Genomic DNA, 25,907 nt, shown 5'->3' on the forward strand with positions numbered 1-25,907 from the left:
ATTTTAATAACTCCTCATCCGGATGGAATTTTCCATAACTATTCCTGGGTCTCGGAGATCTCATGTGCTTTAGCCTCTCCACCAATTTTCATGGCTAGAGCACATCCGATGCTACGCCAAATCAACAAATAGATCTATAATAAAAGCACAATGGGCCTCCCCAAATAAACTGATAATCAAAGAACTGCAACCTGTGAACCCTGAATGGATTCACCGAGGGAAGAGATGGGTGCTCGCGCACTCTCACTGAATCACTCGAGGGTTTCCATCTTGGGGCTATTTCTGGAGTAGAGAACCGGGTTCTCAACCTCACATACAAGAACCAATATCAAAACCATGATGATCTCCAATGGCCGCATCCTCCTCTTTTATAGATCTGATGGACCGCTCTAGAACCTTCTATTGTATTGTTATTTTAATCATGGAGCACTTTTCACTCTTTTATTTTAATTTAAATATTCTTTTTAATGCGGGAAAAGGGTAAATTGGCCACCATGTCCCCTCAGGTCACTGAAACTCACATCCAAAAATCCCATCATGTAGATCTTCTCGTTCTAGTTCCAATAAGCTATTACACTGAGGTGTTCCATCAATTAATCTCCCCGGAATGCCACCTAGAGCATAATTAATTAAGTTATGCCCAATAATAACGCTGATTTATTGAAAGTTGTTGGAATGCAACATAACGAAAGGAAAATTGTGCTGATGATGGAATATGCCAACCGAATGCCATCAAATCCCATAAAACCTCCTCAAAACTCCATTGAGACTCTTAATGACATAACCCTGCTCCACTAACCTGGCCATCCTCTGTCCTGGAAATCCACCCTGGTCGTACTATGAAGACGAATAAAAATGGGGACATGACATTGTATTAATACCTATTGAGACAACACCCAACAATGTATTGTCGACAATTGGAATCTTGTACTAGGGATGCCTTTCCTATCATAGTTCACACAATATGCAACCTAGTCATTCTCAACCCTGGGATTGTCATTCAATTCACCCACTCAACTCCCAGGGACTATCAAATTTTGACACCCCTAAAGTTATCCTAGACATTGGTGGTTAAAAGGCCCTAACTATAATACACATTTGTATCACCTAATGAAAATATATATGGGTTGCTTCTTTCAAATTATCTATTCTAGCGTTCCAATGTTTCTATTTCTCATTAGAGTTACTAATTATTTCATTCTTTTTAATCTTCTGTGTTTTTTACTTTAGTTGAAGGTTCCCTTGCATTATTCCCCATGTCGTCCCTTGATAATAATTATGTCTCTCAAACCATCATTAAAACTCGCCCCCTTGTCCCAAAACGTTTGTGGAATATCAACCACAATATTCATTATATTCAATCAACAATTGATTAAATTTCATTTTTAAGATTATAAAAACATCAAACGATGTGAATATTTAGAGAGCTCCCATAACTTTAAGTTATATCATTAAACAATGTAATGTTTACAAAAATGAATTATAGTCAAATAATGCAATGTTTAAAAAAATGAATCAAACTACTATTAAAAAAGTGTGTGCCTATGTGGAATGTCAAGGACAATATTCATTATATTCAATGGACAAGTGGTAATTGCATTGTTAAGATTATGAAAACATCAAAAGATGTGAATATTTAGACAGCTCACATAATTTTAAAGTACGTAATCAAACAATGTAATGATGACCAAAATCAATCAAACTACTATTAACAATATTGTATACCCTACTTGGAGAAAATAAAAGAGTTCTAAAATGAATCGTTTCTAGAACAAAAAAAGTTAAGAATTCATATTTCTCTAAACACCAATTTGGAAAATCATATATCTAGTAAATCAAAATTCTTAAATATGAAATACATAGTTAAATCTACTGAGACTTTGGAAAAATTAACACACCGCCAGCACTAGAAAAGGAATAACTTCGGCGATAATTAGAGTGGACTTCACACCGAGCACACTGAATAGCCCAATTGATCCAAGTACGGAAAGAAGGACAACAAGAACCCCCGACAAACCGAGTAGCACCTACAAGTCAAAGAAGAAAAACAAGTCAACTAGCAAAGAACCAAATGAATATCTTACCCTATATTAAAGATCATAAAGAAATGATAAATGACATCACAAGAATTTTGAAGATAAGATTAGACAATCTTATTAATGTTGAACAAATGACAATACCAATAGGTCAATGGGATTACTAAGTACAAAAGTGCTGAAACCATGATTTTTCATGGTGCAAAAGGGAAGATTATATAAACCATTCAACTCAAGGCAATCATTATTCAATAGAAATACTTTTATGATTTTTCACTTGAACATGTTGGATAATTAAACATTAATCATATGTTCTACAACAAAAAAGATCATAATCTCATTATTCATGTAGATTATTTTCCTATTACAACTCTTTTTGCATGTGATGGAAACAAAGTTGTGTTGTCAGGGTACACATCAACTACCCTATATCCCAAACAGAAGAACTTAAAACCACAAGGCTTCCATTGTCTTAGGCAACATACCCCACCCCACCCCACCCCCTGAACCTGCGAACATACCCCACCCCACCCCACCCCCTGCACCTGCGAACATACCGCACCTCATCCCACCCCTCCCCTGAACCTTCTTCCACAGAAATAAATAAATAAGTATTTAAACTTCAATTAAAAAATATTTATAAAATTATATGGAAGAAACACTAGGGAATCATCCTTCAACCCATTATTATTTCTGAAAATAGAAAAAAATAACAGATATGTCAGGGTTTTCTAAGCTGACTATTTCAAGGAATATATTAATGGTGGCTTGCAATACCATTAAAAAACAAAAAATCCTCCATTCAAGTCTTTTATATTCAATTGAACATAAATCTTTTATTGTGGTAACAAGGAGTAAAAAATGAAATTGTGATTCCATACAGTAACTATAATTATTGTGAAAATTTCAAATTTTCAAGGAAGAATGGAGTGACTACACGGAAAGCGATCTTATCATGTTGGAATCTCACAGGTGATGAATCATTAAGTAAAACCCCATGCTATTGGATATCTTCAACGGAGAGAAGACCAACTATGAGGGGTAGTTTATAGTAAACAAACCTCGATGCGAATGTAGCGATTAGTCCACTACGTCATTCAATGTGAATCATGCTTTAGTTGAGAGGGGTCAGGTTACCATTAATCTTCTATATGAAAGAAAGGTCTACACATGGTGCAGCAAGTCAAGGCAGAATAGTCCTATCCAACTTCACTCTGCTGGAAGCAAACCAGCTTAAAAGAAAATGATCCATTCACTCAATGGAAGCCTAGCCCTACACACTCATCCCTTCTCAGTGAATAACAAAACACAAGAAGATGTTATAATTAAGGAAATCTCTTCATCAGTGTGTACCCCTGTTTGTTTCTATATTGATTGAGGATGACGTTACACCCATGACTCTGAAAAGTACACTAAAACTTACTCCTAAAATTGATTATTACACAAGATGTACTCCATCTACATTTGTTCTGAAAGGGCCAAATAATAGTTCTATGGCTACAAGTGTGAATAGTAATGAGGTTTTGTTGCATTTGGGTACCACAAAAGACTTTGCAACTGCATCCTTGCACATCCCATCCCATATAGGGAAGGTCAAGGTTCAAGTTATTTCGCAACAACTGCAAAATAACGTCAGTAACTTGGAGTTGTAGTCAAACCCTAATCCAAAATATATTGAGCCACCTCCAAACTCCTCTAAGAATATAGATCAGTATGCAATCCACAATCAAGGTAAAATGTCACTACATCCACTTGAAATAGAAGGGAATTTTAATATTTTCATGAATAAAAACAAGGAGTATGAACATGGTGAGGGGCTACGAAATTTGTGTTTTTTTCTACAGAATTTCCTGCTCTGTTTTGAACAATCCATCCCTTTTAACTTAAATTATCATCAGAACCTTGCACATATATCACAGGCGGCTCAAGGTATGAAATGTTTATTTACTAGTTACCTTATCATCATTTCTAGATTAGAAGTGAGAATTTTAAAGAGTAGATTTAGTATCTAAAACTAAAATAAGAGGCGTTAATTCAAACGAGTGAAGGTGTGCAGCTAAGTTGCACGATACAGGGAAACAGGTACAAGTTTCCGAAATGGGTACGAAATATGAGCCCCCCAAATTATATATATATATGAACATTTAAGAAATATGTGCAATCATAAAGCATACATGATACATTATAATTTATTACATTGTGATTAAATTGTCCAATGTCAATGCATAAACTATAAGTCTCTAAATTTACATCGTATTTACTCATGAATGATCACATATTGAAAATGGAAACATCCAAAATCAGCCATGAGAAATTTCTAATTTCTTGTCTCGTGCTTGATTGGGAGTCTCCTCCTGCATAGTCGAACGACCTTAGTGCTCTTGATTAAATACAAGTTCCATACCCTAGTACCCTAGGTGCTCTTGATTATTGGGAGTCTCCCCTGCATAGAGGGCTTGCTTCTCTTGATTAAATACAAGTTCCATATCCTAGTACAAGACAAAATCCAATGGAAACATTGCAATCCCCCCAATCCCGAAATCCTGAAAAAAATGATAAGTTTGTTGGATTTAGAGTGAGATCTAAAATTCTACTTTCTCCATATGAAATCTAATGAGGGTGAAACCACTCTCAGACATCCCAAGTCATTTCATAGTAATGTTAAAAATTTAAGTAGAAGTGCCATTTTCCTTTATCTTTCATTGTAAAAGTGACATTCTCCTTTATCTTTCATTTTCATCCTTTTACTTTAAGAATTTAACTTCACCATGAACTGCATATCAACACTAAGGCCATGGGCAACATTAGGCTACACCACTCAAAAAAAATTGTTTCCTATCTTCAACGACTCCCTCTATCACTCCTGAATTGGCAAGGAGCGAATAAAAAAATCACTTTATCGTTGAAACGTGGTTGTACGACCTGGAAGTTCGTACTGGGCCATGTTTCCCCCATGTGAAACGTGGCAGTATGGCCTAAAATGCATTTCCAGGTCATACCAAACACATTTCCGTATCGTTTCTGCCCAGAAACAAGCTCAAGCTCAACGTTTCCTGCAACATAGGTGTGCAAACAAATGTCATATGACAAGCAAGCATGTTGGCAACCATAAGATAGAACCAAGTGACATCCAAAGATTTACTCGCATGTCATAAAAGGAAAATGACTTCAAGTTAGGCATCAACAAGGAATTCGGAGCATACGGGTACAACGACCTATATATTGTTATCTATATGATCCATGTTGATTTTTCAAGTGCAATAGATACAAGCACTAATTTCTAAAAATTGATAATTAGCTCTAATGATGTAGATATTCTTTTAGCACTTCCAATTTATCATTAAGCAATTACACTACAGAAATTGAACCATAAATGCACAAGGACAGTAAAGATTACAATGCACAAAGATAACACAAGATTTACACTAGCAAAACTCAATTGAGAAAAACCCCAACACCTTTTCCTTAGAGATATTCTTGAGTTCAACAAGAGATACACCTATTTCTTCTAGCCAAATATGATGGTCAAACTTGTTGATTTGGAGTAGCATCGGATGTGCTCTAGCCACGAAATTTGGAGGAAAGGTTGGGGCACATAAGATCTCCCATACCCAGAAAGGGTTTGGACAAATTCTAAACAGTGTAGGAGATATTAAAATAATTAATATTTTTAATGGAGTTCCTAAGTCTAAACTTAGGGAAAATAAAATATTAATGTGGATTAATATGAAACTGTGTTAGAATGGTCCAAAAGACATGGATCAAGCCAGATCTAATATTGGTCGTTGATTAGGGACTTAATCTCGGCCGTTGATATGTCAACAGGAAAAGTATAAGAGGAGGCTTGAGGTTCAGTTGGAGAACACACCAGAGTGATCAGTCATTCTGTTCTCTAGAGCGGGGTTTGCTAAAAGAGATAGAATTAGTGATTCGGGAGATGCAGCTGAAGGGCATTTGAGTACAGAGAGACAGATATAGTGCCGAGAGAGTAGCATAGTACCCAACGAGAGTGACGCAAAGCCAGCCAGGGATCACGCAGAGGCCGCCGATAGTTGCGCAGAGCCTCAGAGAAGCCAACATTGTTGATGCAGAGGGCCAGAGGGCTGATGCAGGGCCTCCTAAGGTTGACGCAGACCCATCCAGGGTGACGCAGGGCCAGCGTGAGGCAGAGAGGAGCTGACACAGTCCAGAGAGAGGCTGACGCTGGGGTTTCTAGGGCAAATTTGTGCTGAGTAGCTGCTGGAAGGATTATCCGGGGTTTCAGCCAAGAGATTTGTCAGAAACTGAGAGGTATTACTACCAAGGAAATTCTCTGTTGGGTAGGCCAGTTTCGGCACCCAGATTGTACTCTGATATTGCTTAATAAGAAAACCCTCAGATAGCTGCACTGGTTTTCCCACATTGGGTTTTTTTCGGGGACATTAGTCCAAAAATAATGGTGTCATGTGGTGTGTTTGCTTCTGTTTCTTTTAGTTGCTGATATGTAATATGTTGAGCATGCACTAGTGTTTATTTTCAGTATTTACATTGTAAATAACTTGTTAAGTAAAATAACAAGTAGGTAGGAATAAATCAAATAAAGTGCATGGAGGGTTTCTAACTAAGTAAACTTAGAAACTTCAACATGGTATCAGAGCGTGATTGCAGATCACAGGAGGACTAAAGGACATCAACCGAGCGGAGCAATAGCAGCACAAAACAGCTGTCCCAAGGTGACAAAAGTTGTTTCTAGTAAAGCAGCAACAAAGAAGGGTGACGCAGTGCCTGCGTCATCAAGGGTGAGTCGGGAAGAGGCAGCGCAGAGGCTAAGGATCTCAAATTGTAAATCTACATATATAATGCGATGTGGTATCATATCTTGGTGTTCTGGTATCTCTTATCTCGGGTGAATTGGTTGGCTCCTTCCTTCATTCTCGCACCTCACCCGGGTTCTCTCCCAGCTCTCGAACGCTTCTTCTCCCGACTATGCCGGCGGCAACTATATTAAATAAAACGGGGATAGGGCCTTCTGGACTTGACCTTGAAAGACCAAGTTTGTCTTTTTCCCCCATGAATAAGGAAAGAATCGCAAAAGAAGCCTCACACAGAGCCACGCAATAGCTGAGAGGGCTGACGCAGTTCGCTGAGGAGGTCGGATTGCTAGTGTCGGGATTGCGCAGAGCCTAGGAGCTCTCACCTTTAGGTTGTTGGGGTTTAGAAGGCTGCAGGAATATTACAGAGTGGAGCTGGTGAGGTACTATAGTCATAACAGTACGTGACAGAGCAAGGCAAGAGGAGTTGCTACTAAGGGTTTCTAGTCGAGGAACCCAGATCATGGGTTCGGTTGCACAAGACGATCAGAGTAGAGGGCATCTCAATAGCAACAGAAGGATTTCCAGGAGGGAAATCCTCAGAGGGAGTACAGAAGAGAACTTCCAGACGGGAAGTAGAGACTCAGAGGAGTCGTACAGAGAACTTCCAAGAGGGAAGTAGAGGAGCATCATGGCACTACACGGAGTAAGAGACGAGGATAGACTAGACAGAGCGTCGAACTTTGCAGTCTGGAAGGCCAGAATCTTATCCGTACTTGACAACAATCGTGTCAAGAACTTCGCCTTGAAGGTAATAGCTATCCCAGTCAACCCCAATGATAATGACAAGTACGAGGAGGCGATGGCGAGGGCCACGAGCATTATCCTTGACGGGGTCAAGGATCATGTAGTACCACACAAAGCCGAGAAGGAAACGACATTTGAGATGTGGGAGGCTCTCAAGAAGTTCTACCAACATACTTTTGTGCAGAGAAGAATGTTGCTTGACAATCACTTGAGGTCGTATCAGATGAAGAAGGGAGAACTGATTGACACCTTCCTCAGAGGACTGAATGAGATCCAAGATCAGTTGACTGCTATAGGGGCGACACCGGATCAGGAGCTGATGGTGGGGACAGCCCTGAATGTTGTCTCAGAAGACTGGGAGGCATTTGTCCAGAGTATACTAGGCAAAGGGACACTTCCACCTTGGGACGAGATGTGGGCAGCTCTTCGCCAGGAAGAGATCAAACAGCAGTCAAAGACAGGTAGCAACAGCAAGGGGATCAAAGTCAAGCAAGAGGAGGAAGATGTGGCCCTAACATCTGAGGGAAAGCAAGGGAAACAGAAGAAGAAAGATGTCTCCAAGATCAAGTGCTTCCACTGTGGGGAGCTGCGTCATTATGCAACCCAATGTCCAAGGAAGAGGAGTAAGGGAGAGTCTTCCAAGACTAAGGCAGCGCCAGCACGGGTAGAGAAGGAAGTTTTGACAGACGATGACTGTGCCATGAGTGCACACGCACCACTTGAGTGGAAGTGGGGAGACATCAAATTGTAGTCAGGAGGACTACAAGCGATGAGGGGCAGGATCCTCGAGGTACCCAACCTCTTGGATTAGACCTTGCTACGGGAGCCCCGACGAGGAGTAGCAGGATTGGCTGATGTGGTAGAGACGGATGCGGATGGAGCGGCAGAGAGAGCTACAGTGCAGGAGTCCCGAGACAGAACGAGGCTAGCAAGCTACAGCAATGCGAGAGGCACAGGAGTGTTGCACCAGCGCAGGATGGCACAGAGAGGTGTGCAACAGTGCGAGATGGGGAGTTGTTGCAGTAACGCAGAGGTTAGAGATGGAGCACTTGTCAGCGGCAGAGGGAGCTTCAGCATCAATGGGTGTCTCTAGCACAACAAGGAGGTTAGATTGGGAGATCAATTACTTACTTCTCAGTAAGTAACTGGGAGAAAGGACCAGCAGCAGCACGGATGCAGAGGGATTTTTCATACAGATGCAGCAGTGGCAGTGGCAGAACCATGGACAGTAGTACAGGATGCAGCAATGCGGAGGATGTTGGGCAAGAAGGCCTAGCATCAGCACAGGTACTGATGCCAGATGATCAGAGTAATACTCAGTGAAGAGTATTGCTAGAGCACAATCCTCGCTAAGAGAGAGTGTTGATTTGGGGTAGCATCGGATGTGCTCTAGCCACGAAATTTGGTGGAGAGGTTGGGGCACATAAGATCTCCAATACCCAGAAAGGGTTTGGAGAAATTCTAAACAGTTCAGGAGATATTAAAATAATTAATATTTTTAATAGAGTCCCTAAGTCTAAACTTAGAGAAAATAAAATATTAATGTGGATTAATATGAAACTGCGTTAGAATGGTCCAAAAAACATGGATCAAGCTGGATTTAATCTTAGCCGTTGATTAGGGACTTAATCTCGGCCATTGATATGTCAACAGGAAAAGTATAAGAGGAGGCTTGAGGGTCACTTGGAGAACACACCAAAGTGATTAGTCATTCTATTCTCTAGAGCAGGGTTTGCTAAGAGAGATAGAATTAGTGATCGAGAGATGCAGTTGAGAGGCATTTGAGTACAAAGAGATAGAGAGGCAGAGATAGTGTCGGGAGAGCAGCGTAGTAGCCAAGGAGAGTGATGCAAAGCCAGCCAGGGATCACGCAGAGGCAACCGGGAGCTGCGCAGAGCCTTAGAGAGGCCAGTGTTGCTGACGCAGGGCCTCCCAGGGTTGACTCAGACCCATCCGGGGTGATGCAGGACCAGCGTGAGGCGGAGAGGGGATGATGCAGTCCAGAGAGAGGTTGACGCAGGGGTTTTTGGGGCAGATTTGTGCTGAGTAGCTGCCGGAAGGATTATACAGGGTTTCAACCAGGAGATTTGTCAGAAACTGAGAGGTATTACTGCCAAGGAAATTCTCTGTTGAGTAGGCCAGTTTTGGCACCCAGATTGTACTCTAATATTGCTTAATAAGAAAACCCTCAGATAGTTGCATCAGTTTCCCACATTGGGTTTTTCCGAGGACATTGGTCCAAAAATAATGGTGTCATGTGGTGTGTTTGTTTCTGTTTCTTTTAGTTGTTGATCTGTAATATGTTGAGCATGCACTAGTGTTTATTTTCAGTATTTACATTGTAAATAACTTATTAAGTAAAATAACAAGTAGGTAGGAATAAATCAGATAAAGTGCATGGAGGGTTTCTAACTAAGTAAATTTAGAAACTTCAACAAAACTGACCAACAAAACAATGGTTAGACCTAGTCAAACATCCCTCTTGTCAAGTCTCCAATCAACCCAATAAACTTGGCACTGTCTGATCTGCCTAGGCCAAAATTCGGCAACCCATAATTTTCCCAAAAATTTGGCCCTACTGCCTAGAAAGTTCAGACCTACTACCTAGAGTCGGCCCAAAAATTCACATGTGCAAAGTTGTACGAGGAGAGAGAAACCACACATGCAAAGACAAAGAGAGATAGAAAGGACGATTGACATGTTTTCTTCTTTCTTCTTCCTCCTCCTTTTGCGCTCGGATGCACAGAAGATAACTTCTTGTCTGAGACGAGGTCGAATGCCTTATATATAGACTTTTGGATGGTCAAATCTGTCTCTCTTCAATTGGGGCCAACTTGAATTGAAGGAGGGGCAACTCGACAAGTTTGGAGCCAAAAATTCAAAATTTTCTCTTTTGAGACTGACACGAAGAACATGTCTTACATTAATCATTACATATATTTCAAGGGCTAAAATATTAATTATGAAGCCCGACCATAACTACAAAATTCAGCACTCCCTCTTAACTAGGGAGGTATTCATAATGACTATCTAGATGTTCTATTGTTGACAAATTTCATTAAGAAAAGGTTACAACAATTCATCATCAGTATCAACATCATTTGATTATCATAATCCTCGTCAACAACTTTGACCTATGGTAAATCAACAACATCAACTAGGTATCATAATTCTAGTTAGCATTTCTAACCCATGGTACATCATTAGCATCAACAAGTCACCATGATTCTAGCTGGCGCCTTTGACCTATGGTATACAGACTAGTCCTGGTTCACCATCATCCTGGTCAATCTCTCTGACAAATGGTGAAACCCTAAGGACACACTCAATCCAATAGAGAAATCTCGGTCCCAAATCCAAAGGCCTCACTCTAGGCTATGATGCTAAATAGGCTCACTCAACCTATCTCGAGAGTAATCTGAGCCTAATGTTGAAAGACATCTACTCAGCCAAGTAACTCCAAGCCTCTAGTACGGGGACCATTCTTCCTAATCTTGGTCAACATCTTTGACTCAAGAAGAATGTTTGTCCTCTGTCTGACCATTCTCCCTAATCCTAGTCAATCATACTTGGCCGAGGCAAATTCTTTGTCCCTGATATTATCATGCAAACACTCCCTCTCACTCAGGGATGCATTTTCAACAATTCCAGGCTTGTCCCTGAAGTATACAAACTTCACTCAACACAGAGGCTTTGTGAGAATATCATTTATCTACTCATCAATAGAGATGTACTAGGGCTTTATTGTTCCCTTCATCACCGTGTCACGAATGAAGCGGTACTCAATCTCAATGTGCTTCAACCTGTCATGGAAAACTAGATTATCTGAAAGCTTCACACAGCTTCGACTGTCATAATATATCACGGTTGGTTCTAGCACCAGATCAAATAGTCCAGCAAGTAACTTTTGAAGCCACACTGCTTCACAACTAGCTAAACTCACCGCAATATACTCAACCGGTAGTGCTGAGTGCAACAAATGTCTACTCCCTGCTCATCCAAGAAATCACAGGAGAGTCCAAACTGAAGCAACCGCCTAATGTACTATTTCTGTCTTACACACTCCTTGCCCAATCAGAATATGTATATCCCTGCAATTGTATATCACCATTTGAGACATATCTCAAATCATAATTAAGTGTACCATGTAGATATTCAATACATGCCCAATCAAAATATGTATATCCTTGCAACTGTTTATCACCATTTGAGACATATCTCAAATCATAATTAAGTGTACCACGTAGATATTCGATACATGCTTTGTTGCAATCCAATGATCATGCCTTGGTTCCACCTAGAACTGGCTTAGCGTGTTCACTACAAAGCAAACGTCCGGTTTGGTATTAAATAAATACATCGAGGAGCCAATCAACTTCTGGTACATTGATGAATCTACCAAATCTGACTTAGAGTCTCTCCACTTCCTCAAATTAGTCACCATGGGGGTTGCCATAGATTTATCGCCCATCATTCCAAACTTTTAGAGGATCTTGATAATATACTTGCCTTGACAAAGGAATATTTCTCCAGCCTTCTACCATACTTCTAGTCCCAAATAGTAGTGCATCAAGCAAGGATCCTTCATATCAAATTCAGAGGCCACAGCCCTCTTACACTAAATAATGAGATGCTCTACACCTGTCAGAAATAAGTTGTCACCATATAGTAATAACATCACAGGTTCAATTTCTCAACCTTGATATATAGGTTTGGATCAACATCACTTATGGAGAAACCAAGTCTTGGCAGGTAGATATAAATTCAAGAATATCAGGCTCTAGGTGCCTACTTAAGTCCATACAAGGCTTTCTTCAATCTGCAAGCGTGAGACTCCTTCCCATGAACCTCAAAACCTTGAGGTTGTTCCATGTACATTTCCTCCTCAATCACACCATTGAGGAAAGTGTTGAAATATGTAACTAGGTTCGCTCTTCATAATGACATATCTGTTGAAAAATGTAACTAGGTTCAGTGTTCATTAATGTATTTAAGTCATCATGAAATGTACTTGTCAAAAGCATAGAGAAAAGAATTTTTATTATTGTATCAATGACTTATTAAAGCATGGGTTTCATGCTTGGGTCTTCATTATATTAGTCAAAGTCCCCATTGTGGACTCCTAGGATTAATATTGAGTCTATAGAATCAATCTACATTTAAAAAGACCCTTCTTGGGCTTTTGAATAATGTAAAAAGGTTTACTATTGAGTCAAGTATAATTTTTGTAACCTCCACACCAAGTTGGCCTAGAAGAGATCAAGTCCGCCTAAAGGCACCAATTCGACCTCACTTGGAGCCTATAAATAGAAGTAAGTCGAATTCATTTGCAGCATCTCATCTCAAACTAGTTCAATATCTCTAAGGAAGCTGGAGAAGTGCGAAGTGGGTAAAAGAAAGCTAAAGGAAGTGTGAGTTGGGTCAAATCTAGGGAAAAGAAGAAAATCGAAATTTTGGAGCTACTTTGTCTCTGTTTCGAGCCATAGTTTGGGAGATCGAAGTCTTCCAAGTATTATTGCTTCCAGTTGTTGCCTGATGTCGTAAGTTGCTGTATAGTCGAAGTTGTTGGGTCGAAGCGTTGCTGCAAAGGGGTCAAAGATCTGGAAGGTTGACTTGGTGTGGAGGGAAGGTTTGGTCTTTGTCTAGGTTGAAGAATCTCAAAGAATACTATTGAAGGAAGAGAATTTTTCACTGGATTTTTCCCCTCGAGGGTGTTTTTTCCCTGGCATAGTGCCTACATCTTGTGTCTCTTGTTTTGTGATCTTCATACACACATAATATGCTAATTGCTTGATGAAAGATAAGATAATAAAGAAGTAAAAGAAGCCAACATAACTCACAAGTAATTATCAAGAAAGAGGAATCAAACCCTAATCTACTTGCAGTGATTTCTCAACATCGTATTAGAGCTAAGGTCAGGAAAAGTTGAAGATCACTTTGTTGGCACGGATTCTCCCTCTTTGATAAACTACATGAAGATGGGTATCAACACTGCTGGAAGCTGGATCAAGAAGGTCATCCACTAGTTATTCAACAAAGTCAAAAGCCAAGGATTCTTGGCTGCTCTTACAGGTTCTCTTAGTGATGACAATGCCTATATCATTGATAGTGGAGCATCAAGACACATGACAGGAGAAACTAAACAACTCCATACACTATCAAAGGAACCATCTTCGCATGTAGTGGAATTTGGTGACAACAAAAGCTATGATGTTAGACGCTTGGGATCAACACCATTGAAGCTGGAAAATGGATCGAAGCTCCACCTCAACAACATTCTATATGTTCCAAGTTTGAAAAATAATTTGCTTTCTATTTCTTGTTTAGAAAGATAAACGAGATAGAGTTGTTTTTGTTGATGGAAAATATTGGTTTGGGGAAAAGACTTTAGCATTGATAAAGCTAGGCGTATTGGAGTTCGTGAAGGAAGCCTTTATAGGGTTATTACACCAACTCCTCAAGCTTTAGTTCACATGGAAATCAATCCCATTGAGCTATGGCATAGGAGGTATGGTCATCTACATTATAAGGTCATCCCTACTCTTAGTCAATTGGTTCATGGTATCCCCAATATGAAGTTAGATCATGAAGGTGTGTGCAAGGGATTCTCTTTGGGAAAACATACAAGAAATCCATTTCTAAATAGTGAAACTAGGTCTAAAGAGATATTAGACCTCATCCATTCTGATGTGTGTGGGCCCATGTCTAAAAAATCACTTGGAGGTCATCTCTACTATGCAACATTCATTGATGACTATTCTAGAAAGACATGGCTCTATGTTCTCAAACAAAAGATGAAGTATTTGAAAAGTTCAAGGAGTTTAGGTCTGAAGTGGAAACCCTAACCGAAAGAAAGATAAAAACTCTAAGGTCTGACAATGGTGGGGAATACACTTCTAAGGAATTGATTGCATATTGTAAGGAAGCAGGAATTAAGAGGGAGCTCATTGTTTCCTATTATCTCGAACAAAATGGAGTCGCTGAAAGGAAGAATAGGTCAATTGAAGAAGGCATTCGAAAAATGCTCCTTGATCAAGACCTACCAAAATTCTTATGGGGAGAAGCAGCAATGACAGTCATGTACATTCAAAATAGAAGATCATCATGAAAACCCTACTACAAATCAAGAAGAAGAAGAAGAAGAAGGACCAAGTGAGCCTATTCAATTGGTGGTCATCCCAACCACAAGGAAAAGGCCAAATTGGTTTAAAGCTACATTAGAAGATGCTGAAGGACATGAAGCTGTGAAAGGAACCTTCAAGGAAAGTAAGAGACCAAAAATATATTTTGGTTATGTTGCATATATGACAAAGTTAATTGAAGCCGAACCATCTACATTCAAGGAAGTTGCTCATCAAGAGGTTTGGAAGAAAGCGATGCAGGAAGAATATCAATCCATCATGAAGAATGGGGTTTGGGAAATTGTTCCTAGACCTAGTGACAAATCGATTGTCACCTCCAAATGGATCTATAAGATTAAACATGTTGTTGATGGAAGCATAGACAAGTACAATGCTAGATTCGCTGCAAGGGTTTTCTCTCAAAAGGAAGGATTTTATTATGAAGAAACCTTTGCACCCACAGCAAGGTACACTACCATTAGATCTTTGGTTTCATTCGCTGCTACAATGGGTTGGAATATCCATCAAATGGATGTGAAGACCACATTTCTGAATGGGACCATTGATGAAGAAGTCTATATCGAACAACCTGAAGGCTTTGAAGTTAATAGCAAGGACTCTTATGTTTGCAAACTTAAGAAGACCTTATATGGTTTGAAGCAAGCACCTAGGGCATGGTATGCAAGGATGGATGCATATTTACTTAGAATTGGGTTCGTAAAGAGTTCTTCTCATCTGAATCTCTACATCAAGGTCGTGAATAATGAGCCCGTCATTATTCTACTATATGCGGATGATCTATTCATCACAGGTGTGGAGCGAAGAATTCAAGAATGCAAGAAGATGTTGGCAGTTGAATTTTAAATGAAGTGGTACTTGTTCTCGATGTGCTTCAAATTGTCATGGAAAATTGGATTATCTGAAAGCTTCACACAGCTTTGACTGTCACAATGTATCACGATTGGTTCCAGCACCTGATCAAATAGTCCTACAAGTAACTTTCAAAGCCACATTGCTTCACGACTCGCTAAATTGGTTGCAATATACTCGACCTCAGCAGTGCTAAGTGCAACAAATCTCTACTCCCTACTCATCCAAGAAATCATAGCAAAGCCCAAACTGAAGCAACCTCCGAATGTACTCTTTGTCTTCCACACTCCTTGCCCAATCAGAATATGTATATCCCTGCAACTGTATATCACCATTTGAGACATATCTCAAACCATAACTAAGTGTACAATGTAGATATTCGATACATGCTTTGTTGCAATCCAATGATCATACCTTGCTTCCACCTAGAACTAGCTCAGTGTGTTCACTACAAAGTAAACGTCCAGTTTGGTATTAACCAAATACATCAAGGAGCCAATCAACTTCTAGTATAAGGATGGATCTACCAAATCTGACTCAGAGTTTCTCAACTTCCTCAAATTAGTCACCATGGGAGTTGCCATAGATTTGCAGTCCACCATTCCAAACTTTTGGAGGATCTTGATAATATACTTTCCTTGACCAAGAAAGATTTCACTAGCCTTCTGCCATACTTCTAGTACCAAATAGTAGTGCATCAAGCAAGGATTCTTCATATCAAATTCAGAGCCAACTCCCTCTTACACTGAATAATGAGATCCTCTACACCTGTCAAAAATAAGTTGTCACCATATAGTAATAAGATCACAAGTTCATTTTCTCAACCTTGATATATAGGTTTAGATTAGCATCACTTATGGAGAAACCAAGTCTTGTCAAGTAGACATCTATTTGAGAATACCAGGCTCTAGGTGCCTACTTAAGTCCATACAATGCTTTCTTCAATCTGCAAGCGTGAAACTCCTTCCCATGAACCTCAAAACCTTGACGTTGTTCTATGTACACTTCCTCCTCAATCACACCATTAAGGAAAGTGTTGAAATATGTAGCTAGGTTTGGTCTTCATAATTACATATGTAATCATGATTTTATGTATTTAATGAAAAGAGAAAAATAAATTTATTATTGTTATTCTTGAGGCATGGGTTTCATGCTCAGGGGAGATTTAATTTTAGGTCATGCACCCATTGCATATTGCTAGTGTGTGTGAAGAAAGAAAGAAGAGATCGTGAAAGATGCAACTATGAGCACATAGAAAAGGAAATCAACATCTGATGACTAGGAGAATTGACCATGACATCTCCATGGAAAAGGTATAAAGACTCTGATGAAGTCTGGAAAGAAAGGAGACCCTTGACATTGAATATCTTGGAGATGTGTCAATATGTATAAAGGATGTTGATGTTGCTACAAACAGATGTCATGATGAAGGGCCATCACAAAAGGTAACATTGATTTGATGTTCATTTTTTTATTTTTGAACAACATCTGGATGGGTTAATGCAGGGCTATCGGAAAAAGAGTTGTAGATGTCACCTACAACTAGCACTCATGTGGTGGGATAGAAGATCCTAAAAGAAACATGACGTGGAAAAGGTAGTTGTATGAAGGAAAGCCAGATGTGGACTAGAAGATCACTTTCCGATGAAGAAAAGGATGACATGACTGACATTGTTTGTGAAGGAAAGTGATGGATGGTTGATGCCCTACAAAGAAAAGATGAAGGCTCCATAATAATGAAGAAGAAATTCATGACATCGAAAGGAGGAGCCCTACAAGCAGCTCTAGGTCCCATGATCTCCACCAAAGAATAGATAGATGTTGCTGGAAACAAATCCCTGGTTAAGAGGGAGCTTGGAAACAAGTCCCTAGTTAAGAGGGAGCTTGGAAGCAAGTCCCTTGTTAAGAGGGAGCTTGGACAAGTCTCGAGATGAGAGGGAACTTCGGCACATTCCTTTTGTAGGAATGGGTACATTCCTTTATATGAATAGGTACATTCCTTTATAGAAATGGGTATATCCTCCCTAGTTGAGTGGGAGAGACGGACACATCATTCTTGTCTTCACTTTGGGAAGAAAGAATGGAGGATGGGGTAAGCATCTGGCATTTGATACTCTCTGAGGCATCCAAGATAAGAGTAGTCGTAGAGGACCGATATTCTTTGAGGAATGGGAATCCAAGATAAGAATAACCTGGAATGGCATACATTGTGAACACCCGCAATGATGATGGTGTCTATAAATCATTGGTCCCACCATCATTGTGCTTTGATTTTGTGGAGAGATAGAGTTGTTAGTCAAGGCCTTGCTATTTGACAATGTCGGATGATATGATGCTAAATAGATGGGTTACCAATCTGACTCTTCTTATGAGAATTCTTCAGATTGAGAATGTCCAAGTAGCTTGTATGGATTGTGAATACCTCCCTAGTTAAGAGGGAGTGTTGAAATATGTAACTAGGTTTGTTCTTCATAATGACATATGTAATCATGATTTTATGTATTTAATGAAAAGAGAAAAATAAATTTATTATTGTTATTCTTGAGGCATGTTTTTCATGCTCAAGGGAGATTTATTTTTAGGTCAAGCACCCATTGAGTTCTTCTAGGGTTTGTCATTGAGTCTACAAGTCAATTGAGTCATTGTCATGTATGAAAGACCCTGTTGGGCATGTTGCATATTGTAAAGAAAATTTATTTCAGTCAAAAGACCCTCCAAGACCTTGTCATGGCGCAAAGATCGAGTCATCCTACTTGAAGGGACAAGTCGGCCCAAAGATAGCAATTCATACCCCTCAAGAGTTTATAAATAAGAAGGAACTCAACCTCATTTGGACACACTCTCAAGCAAGTTCAATCTCCACAAGATAGAAGTTGGAAAAGGACGAAAAAGGAGAAGAAGAGCAAGATAGAAGTTTTGGGCCTCTCTCTCTCATGTTATGGTTTTTAGTTTTTACAGTTATTGGGCAAGGTGAAATTCTGAAGCTACATCGAAGTTGTGAAGCTGCATCGTAGTTGTGACACTGCATCAAAGCTATGAAACTACATCGAAGTTGTGAAGCTACGACGAAGTTGTGAAGTGTTGATTTTTTAGTAGCTTGGGAGGTACTCCAATCCCTAGGGTTTGAGGATTGGAGGACAAACTGCCACAAGAGTCACTTGTGGGCTTGGAACCCAAGCTTGGGGTTTTGCCCCAGATCGTGTTTTGGGCATTTCCATGAGCACATTTCTACATGTGATGGCATGAGATGATAGAGGGTGGAAAGGAGAATCCAACGCTTCGAGAATCGTCGAATTTCGAGTTGTAGAAATGGAAATATGAATTTTTGAAGTTATTTAATGGGGTTGCACATGAAGTGTGAAGGTCGACTTGGTGTAAAAATGACATGTGACAACTGGACAACCCCTAGGATGACATTTTAGAAGCCCTTCATTTAGTCTATAAGTAGAAGGTGGAGAGGAGGCATTTAAGTATCCATTTGTGCAACACTTACCTCACAAGAGCTCGTTGGAGAGGGAGATACTTTTGTTCTAGGCCGCAGCAAGGAGGACAAGACTAGCGAAGGTTGAAGGGTTTGTTTTGAAGCCATTTTAGGAGCACCAAGTTGTTGGAGAGAGGGTTGAAGTGCCTTGTTGGAGGGTCGCAGGAAGGGGGGGTTGTTTGAGGGCTTGTTGGAGGTGGGGCAGTCCTTAAAAGAGGTTGTCACAAACCTGTTTAGAGTCTTGTAGGGTGTTGTTGTAATAAATGGAGGGCAAGTTTGTGTTTAGGGCTTGAAACTGCCAAAAAGTTGCAGTATGGAGGGACTAGCTCTCATTGAAGGACAGTTGTAGTCCTTAGTTGCAAATCTAGGCAGAAGTAAAGACTGAAAAAGGGACTATAATGATGCACTAACCAGGCCTAGGTTGCAGCAGTGGAGTAGACTTCAAACAATGGACAGAGGTATGTATTTTGGTGAATGTTTGTAGGTGTTGGATCCAAATTTTGGATCAGTTTTGGATCAGATTGTATAGGAGCGTGTGGGAGCCAATTTGGAGTCGTGATTCAGTGATCAGTGGCTTTCATTGAGCAGATCTTGCATTGTAGTATTGGGTGCCATTGATCTAGTGGAGGGTAGTGTGTTGGCTACCCAAAGTAGCCCTAGACAAGCTATCTTGACATGACAAAGAAGCGCTGAAGGTTGGGGGAAGGTTGGTGCTGAAGCACAGCACTTTGATGGACTAGAGTGACTGCTAGCCTGGCATATTGAGCTCGGAAAGTGGTCAGCCTAGAGCGCAGATTGGATCAGCCCGTGTACATGCAGCAGAAGTGACTTGCAGCAGTGTTAAGTGGCAGCCCTCCTAGAGTCTCGATGTGTTGTCCTTTGAAGGACTAAGGGGCAGCTAGTGAGCAGTACAAAAGCGAAGGACCGACAGGACAAGATACGACATAGAGTCTGTGTAGCATGTTTGTCATTGTATCTTGTGTACCATAGATTGTTGGATTATTCAAATTTGGTTTAATATATTGTTGGATTATTCAAATTTGGTTTAATATAATGATGATTGGGTTGTACATTATTGTACAATATTTGTTAAAAATTGTGTATACTTGTGTATATGTGATTTACTACTTTATATTTTCCATTGTGCAAAGTAGTTCTCACTGAGATTCCTGGTTTGGTAGCGTCAGAGATTTTAAGATTCTAACCTAGACCGAAGATTGTAGAAATTCAACATGAAGTTGTATCAAAACTGTGAAGTTGCAGATGTGAAAATTTCTAAATAGAAATCCAACTGTAGTGACTGATATTATTTCTTCTACTTATTATTTCAGAAATAAGTTGTTCACAGTGTTTCTACAACAAATATCGAAATAAATTAAATTGCAGCCTTCACAATTAAAATATTACAGAAAGTAAATACAAAGAAAAATACTAGCACAAGTATAATCACAATGACAGTTATTTTTGGACATTTGTCCCCAGAAAAACCCAATGTGGGAAAATCGGTGTAGCAAATGAGGGTTCCTTTCTTGATCTTCAGCAAAAATCTCATGTACAAGATACAACCAGCATAATAGAAGAGGAATTTTTGTGACAAATTTTACAGACGATATTCTCACGCTTCTCAACAAGACTCTGAATCTAGAGAGGACCTGTTGCCCCCTTTGTGTCTTACTACGTCAGGTTTTGCGTAGGGACTGCAAAGCCCCAGTGTCACAGCCTCAACGTTATCCCTCCTCTTCTCTGCGTCTTCTTTCTGCTCTTGTACTCCCGACTGATGATGATGCCCTCTCTCCTTCTCACTTGCAACTCTCCCTTTGATTCAATTTTCTCTTGCCGAACTTCAACCAATGAGAAAATCTATCTTACTTGGGTCACTAAGTATCTGCCCAGTGTATTTTCCAAATGCCCATCGAAGTCCTTCTTATAATCCTCTAGTTGAGTAATCAACAACCCAGATTAGATTCTAATCAATGGCTCAGATCATATTGACTTGATTTTCGTCTTCTTCTAGAAGGTTCACCCTCAGTTTAATTAATACCCTTTAATTATTTTAATTTCCTAGGTTTAGACTTAGGCACCCATTAAAAATAATTAATTATTTTAATTTCCTAAGTTTAGACTTAGGCTCCCATTAAAAATAATTAATTAAATTAATAACAATGTCTCCGGATGAAATTTCCCAAAACGATTTCTGGGTATTGTGGAATACATGTGTCCAAGCCCCCCTGCGAATTTTGAGGCTTAGAGCACATCCTATGCTACCAGAAATCAACAGCAACTAAGTCGAAGCTATGAAAGTTCGAAGTTGTGAAAGGTCGAAGCACTGAAGCTGTTGGGTCAAACTTGCAGAAGAATCTGTTGGTCGAAGTTGCAGAATTTGTCAGGGATCACAATTGCAGAAGTTGTTGCAAAGAAAAAAAGATTTGACTTGGTCTTGGAAGGCCTTGGTCAAGGGTCATAGGTCTTGGAATTCATCAATTGAAAATCTATAAGAAGAGACGAATTCTTGCAGGTTTTCCTCTTAGTTGAAGAGGTTTTGGCCCTCGATGATTGCATATATCTTGTGTCCTCTTGTCTCATTGTTCTTCATTGTCCTTTTGCCTATATCAATTGCTTGAAGTTGATCTCTTAGTTGAAAGATCCTCATGAAATATGAGGCCACAATATCATTTCTCGCCATTCTGACATGATGAAGCTCATTCTTCAAACTCATTGCTTGACCATTGTTGTTGACCGTATATAATCCAACTACGACATCATACGTCTTTGAAGTGTCAAGAATTGAGACATATGGAATCAAATGATATTTGATAGCATCTACAATAATACTCATGACAGTGATATCATTCTTCGTGTATTTTGTTTTCCCTTCATTATCTAAAGGTTTAGTAACCTTGCCCTTCACAATATCCAAAACATCATTCTTTGCAAGAATGAGAGGAAATTCCTTGTCTTCCAAGCCCTGAAATTTGTAGTTCCTTCCAACTTGTTCACTAACTTCATAGAGGAACCCATGTTTATAGATAAACAATTAGATTGCAAATGTAGGTCTCTCCAAGATTGATCTCAATGCTCTTTCCTTCACCAAAGCTCTTCAAGAGTGATCTCAAAGCCCTTTCCTTCACCAAAAGCTCAGATACCATGTTGATTTTTAAAAGTACAACAGATACAAGCACTAATTTCTGAAAATTGATAATTACTTCTAATGATGTCGATATTCTTTAGCACTTTCAGTTTATCATTAAGCAATTACACTTCAAAAATTCAACCATAAATGCAAAAGGATAGTAGAGGTCACAACGCATAAAGATAACACAAGATTTACCCTAGCAAAACCCACTTGGGGGAAAACCCAACAATCTTTTCCTTAGAGAAATTTTTGAGTTCAACACAAGATACACCTAATTCTTCTAGTCAAATATGATGGTCAAATTAACCAACAATACAATCGTCAAACCTGGTTAAACAACCCTCTTGTCAAGTCTCCAATCTACCCAACAAACTCAGCGTTGTCTAGTCTTCCTAGGCTGAAATTCGACCTCAAAGAAATTGCCCAGAAATTTGGCCCTGTTGCTCGGAAAGTTCAGACCTACTACCTAGAATCTGCCCAAAAATTCACACGTGCGAAGCTACAGGAGGACAGAGAAACCACATCTACAAATTCAAAAAGAGATAGAAAAGATGTTTTCAGACCTAATGCCCAGAATATGTTTCCCAAAAAGTTTGAACCTGCTATCACGTAGATAAACCGAAGCAGAAAGTAGGCACTGACAAGACTTAGGTTTTGTATCGCCAGTAGATTTCCCTTAAATCAAGTTTTCTGCATATAGAATAGGTAGGAGCTCTGATGCTTGTATATACAGCACCGAGAGTCACGTAAGTCAAGTAGACCTTGGGTTGACAAATTAAATGATTGATGAATGTTAGTTTTTGTGTCAGACAGGCTGAGTTACACAAGATGTAATGTTCCCAATTTTTGTGAGTGCAAAATTCACTAAGGAGTTTTGCCAATTTTTGGTGATATTAAATAAAAAGGAGAAAATATTATTTTGTGGGAGAAAAGTGGAAATTATTATTTTAATGAAGAATGGCGACAAAGTAATATTTTATTAGTGGAAGGTGGGGACCACCAAGGGAGAGGACTAGCAATTATAAATAGAGCTTGGAGGCCTCCATTTGGTATCTTTGATCATTTGACAATTCAACATTAGTTCTCTTGAGCTGCTTAGCCAAGACAACCGTGTTGTTCAGCACAAGGAATTTCCGAGCGGGAATTCCACCCTCATTTCGGAGAACTTCGAGTGTCTCCCTAGTGAGGCAATTTGGGGAGCTCAATTCAGAGTTTCCATTGGGCATATTTGCAAGTTATTTCAGCTGGTACGTTTTTCTTCTAGGGTGCAGAAGTGGTTCAAATTGCTTGTGGGGAGATTAATTACGAAGAAGTAGAACACCAAAGGATTTGCAGGGGTTTTCCCCTAATTTAGCCGAAGATTTTGTGGTGATTAGCAAGGCTGAGTTGAGAGAATTCTTGGGGCTGAAATTCTACATTTCTGGAAGTGCACAAGGGTTGGAGGAATAGAGGTTGAGGAGAGATAAAGGTCGGCGATTGGAGGTATTCCACGAGGAGAATTTAGCCAAAGTTGGGAGAGATTTCCAGTGTGGGATTTGGGCTTAAGTCCAAAGGATTAGTTTTGTGGGGCGTTTTCTGGCCAAATTGGGCAATTTGCACTTATTGGGGGTCACCGGGGATTGGTGGATTCAGCCAAAACCCTTTCTAGGTTTTTGTGGGTTTATTGAGAGGAATCTATGACTAATTTTATAGAACTTTTCAGGTGATATTCAGACCTGAAATCCTAATTCTTATAGCAAGGCAAATTGTCAATTCGTTGAAGAATTTGCACCATTTTGTGGGTTCGACTTTGGCTTGGAGATAGGCCAAACTCTTTCTAGCCTTTTCTGGGTTTTTGGTGGAGAGCTCAAGATTAATTTGGTGGAATTTTCTAAGCACTTTGGAGGCTCAAACAGGGGTTTCTTTTAGCCAACAATTGCAGAATTTCCAGGGCCAGCACAGAACATTGAGGAGAAGCCTTTCCTCTGCATCCGGGTAGCATCTTTCTCACCTGGGATTGTTTAGCTTGCTTTGGCAAGCCCAGGTGCACACATTTCATGCATTGTACTCTTCTCCATATATAATAAAATGGCTGAATTTTGGTGCAGTTTCGGTGTAAATTGTGGGTGTTTGATTGTTGTTTAAATATTTCGGTGTTGTATGGTATTTTACTTTGTTTATCACTATTATTTCCTTTTTGGAACATTATAGTGGTATCAGAGCCATGATCTTGGCCAGTTGTGGGGTAGCCATCTAGATCATGGAAGATTTGGGCATGTATGCACAGTGACGGTTAAACCATAGACAACTTATGGCTCAAAGCAGATTTAGTATGCAGTAATTTTGGGGTGGAATCCGTTGGAACGAAGAGAGAATGGCCCAGTTGAGGAAGGTGTCAAACCAAATCCATTCTCATCCTTACAGCAGAGACACTAGTGGTGCGCACGCTATGGGGGTGCAACCATCTACATTGTGTGGAGAAAGTTGACAAAATCAGGGAATCAGATCTCCTCAAAAGGAGCAGACAGGATAGGGACAGTTAGAGGGTGAGACTAGGGGGCACTTTTGCTAGTGGAGACCTGGATTTAGATATCAAGAGCCTAAGGAGGAGGTTGTTTTGGGCACACTACAGTGTGAGGAGCATGTCAATGTGTCCAGTGTGACGCAAGAGCCACCCTTGTTGGAGATTCCTTTGATAGCTCTGCCTGACACCTTAGGGGGGAGAGTAGAGAACACACCCATAGGGCCTTCCATTAACGAGGTGCCAAGAGACACGAAGGTGTCCACCATTGAGGAGGTGCCAACCGTTGTTGAGGTATCCATTAATGAGGTATCCGAGGTTGTGATTGAGTACTCAGGTGATAGTAGTGCACCACAGGTTGATGAGGTGTCGGGAGATATCTCCACTGTTGATGAGGAGCTGATAGGTACAAAGGCATCTAGATCTATGCCAAAGTTACTAGACCACAGTCACCTGTAGCTGATTGGCGAGCATGTCTTGCGCGTTGGATTGTCTATGGAGGAGCAGTTAGAGGCTCATGTTGAGTCCACGAGAGGAGGATGTACAACCATCCTTTGGGCTAGCCATTGATGAGGGGCAACATAGAGACCGCATGTTGGGATTTCAGCACAGTTCGTTTCAGAGGCACATTGACGGGATCTACAACGTTATTAGCCCACCCTTATGTATTGGATTGAGGGAGGCATTGTTGTTTAGACATACCCTAGGGGATGGTCAGGTTAGCAAGATTGAGCGACATGAGCTCAGTATGACCCTGCATCAGCTTGGAGGGCTTGTTTCTTCCACAGGGGATTGTGCATTTGATCCCTCCTTTGGGATTGGGTGGCGAGAGGTACTGAGTTGGTACCTGATGGAGCAGGCTAGGCGGTTGGATACATCCATGGCCACATTTCAACAGAGGCCATGGATTACCATAGGGACTCGAGGGCCAGACTGTTGTTGGGATCCAGGTGGGATTTCCCATCACATCATAGAGCCGTTAGGTGATGGTAGTAGTTGCGTGATGGATCTGACGTTTGGGCGCACACACATTTTCAGATCTCCATTAGAGCCTGAGACAACACTAGTGACAAGATGGTTTGACAAGGGAGCAAACCAATTTCATGAGTTGTCTTGGCATATTGATTGTGCATGGAGTCACAGGGTGATTAGCCTACTCTAGCAAGAGC

At 40.2% G+C, this 25,907-nt stretch overlaps 1 protein-coding gene across 2 annotated transcripts in view; it reads right to left on the reverse strand.

Moving 5' to 3' along the window:
• Positions 1 to 25,907, reverse strand: part of LOC149237701 (uncharacterized) — a 492,469-nt gene that overhangs the window by 255,888 nt on the left and 210,674 nt on the right. For both annotated transcript variants that reach the window (XM_089372754.1, XM_089372755.1), the window contains exon 19: positions 1,899 to 2,027. In XM_089372754.1, coding sequence (XP_089228880.1) covers positions 1,899 to 2,027 — 129 coding nt within the window. The remainder of the gene's footprint in view (positions 1 to 1,898; positions 2,028 to 25,907) is intronic.

This window comes from Pinus tabuliformis, chromosome 8 (assembly GCF_031772625.1).
Source record: "Pinus tabuliformis cultivar Carrire ecotype Pingquan chromosome 8, CPIR1, whole genome shotgun sequence".
Lineage (NCBI taxonomy): Eukaryota > Viridiplantae > Streptophyta > Pinopsida > Pinales > Pinaceae > Pinus > Pinus tabuliformis.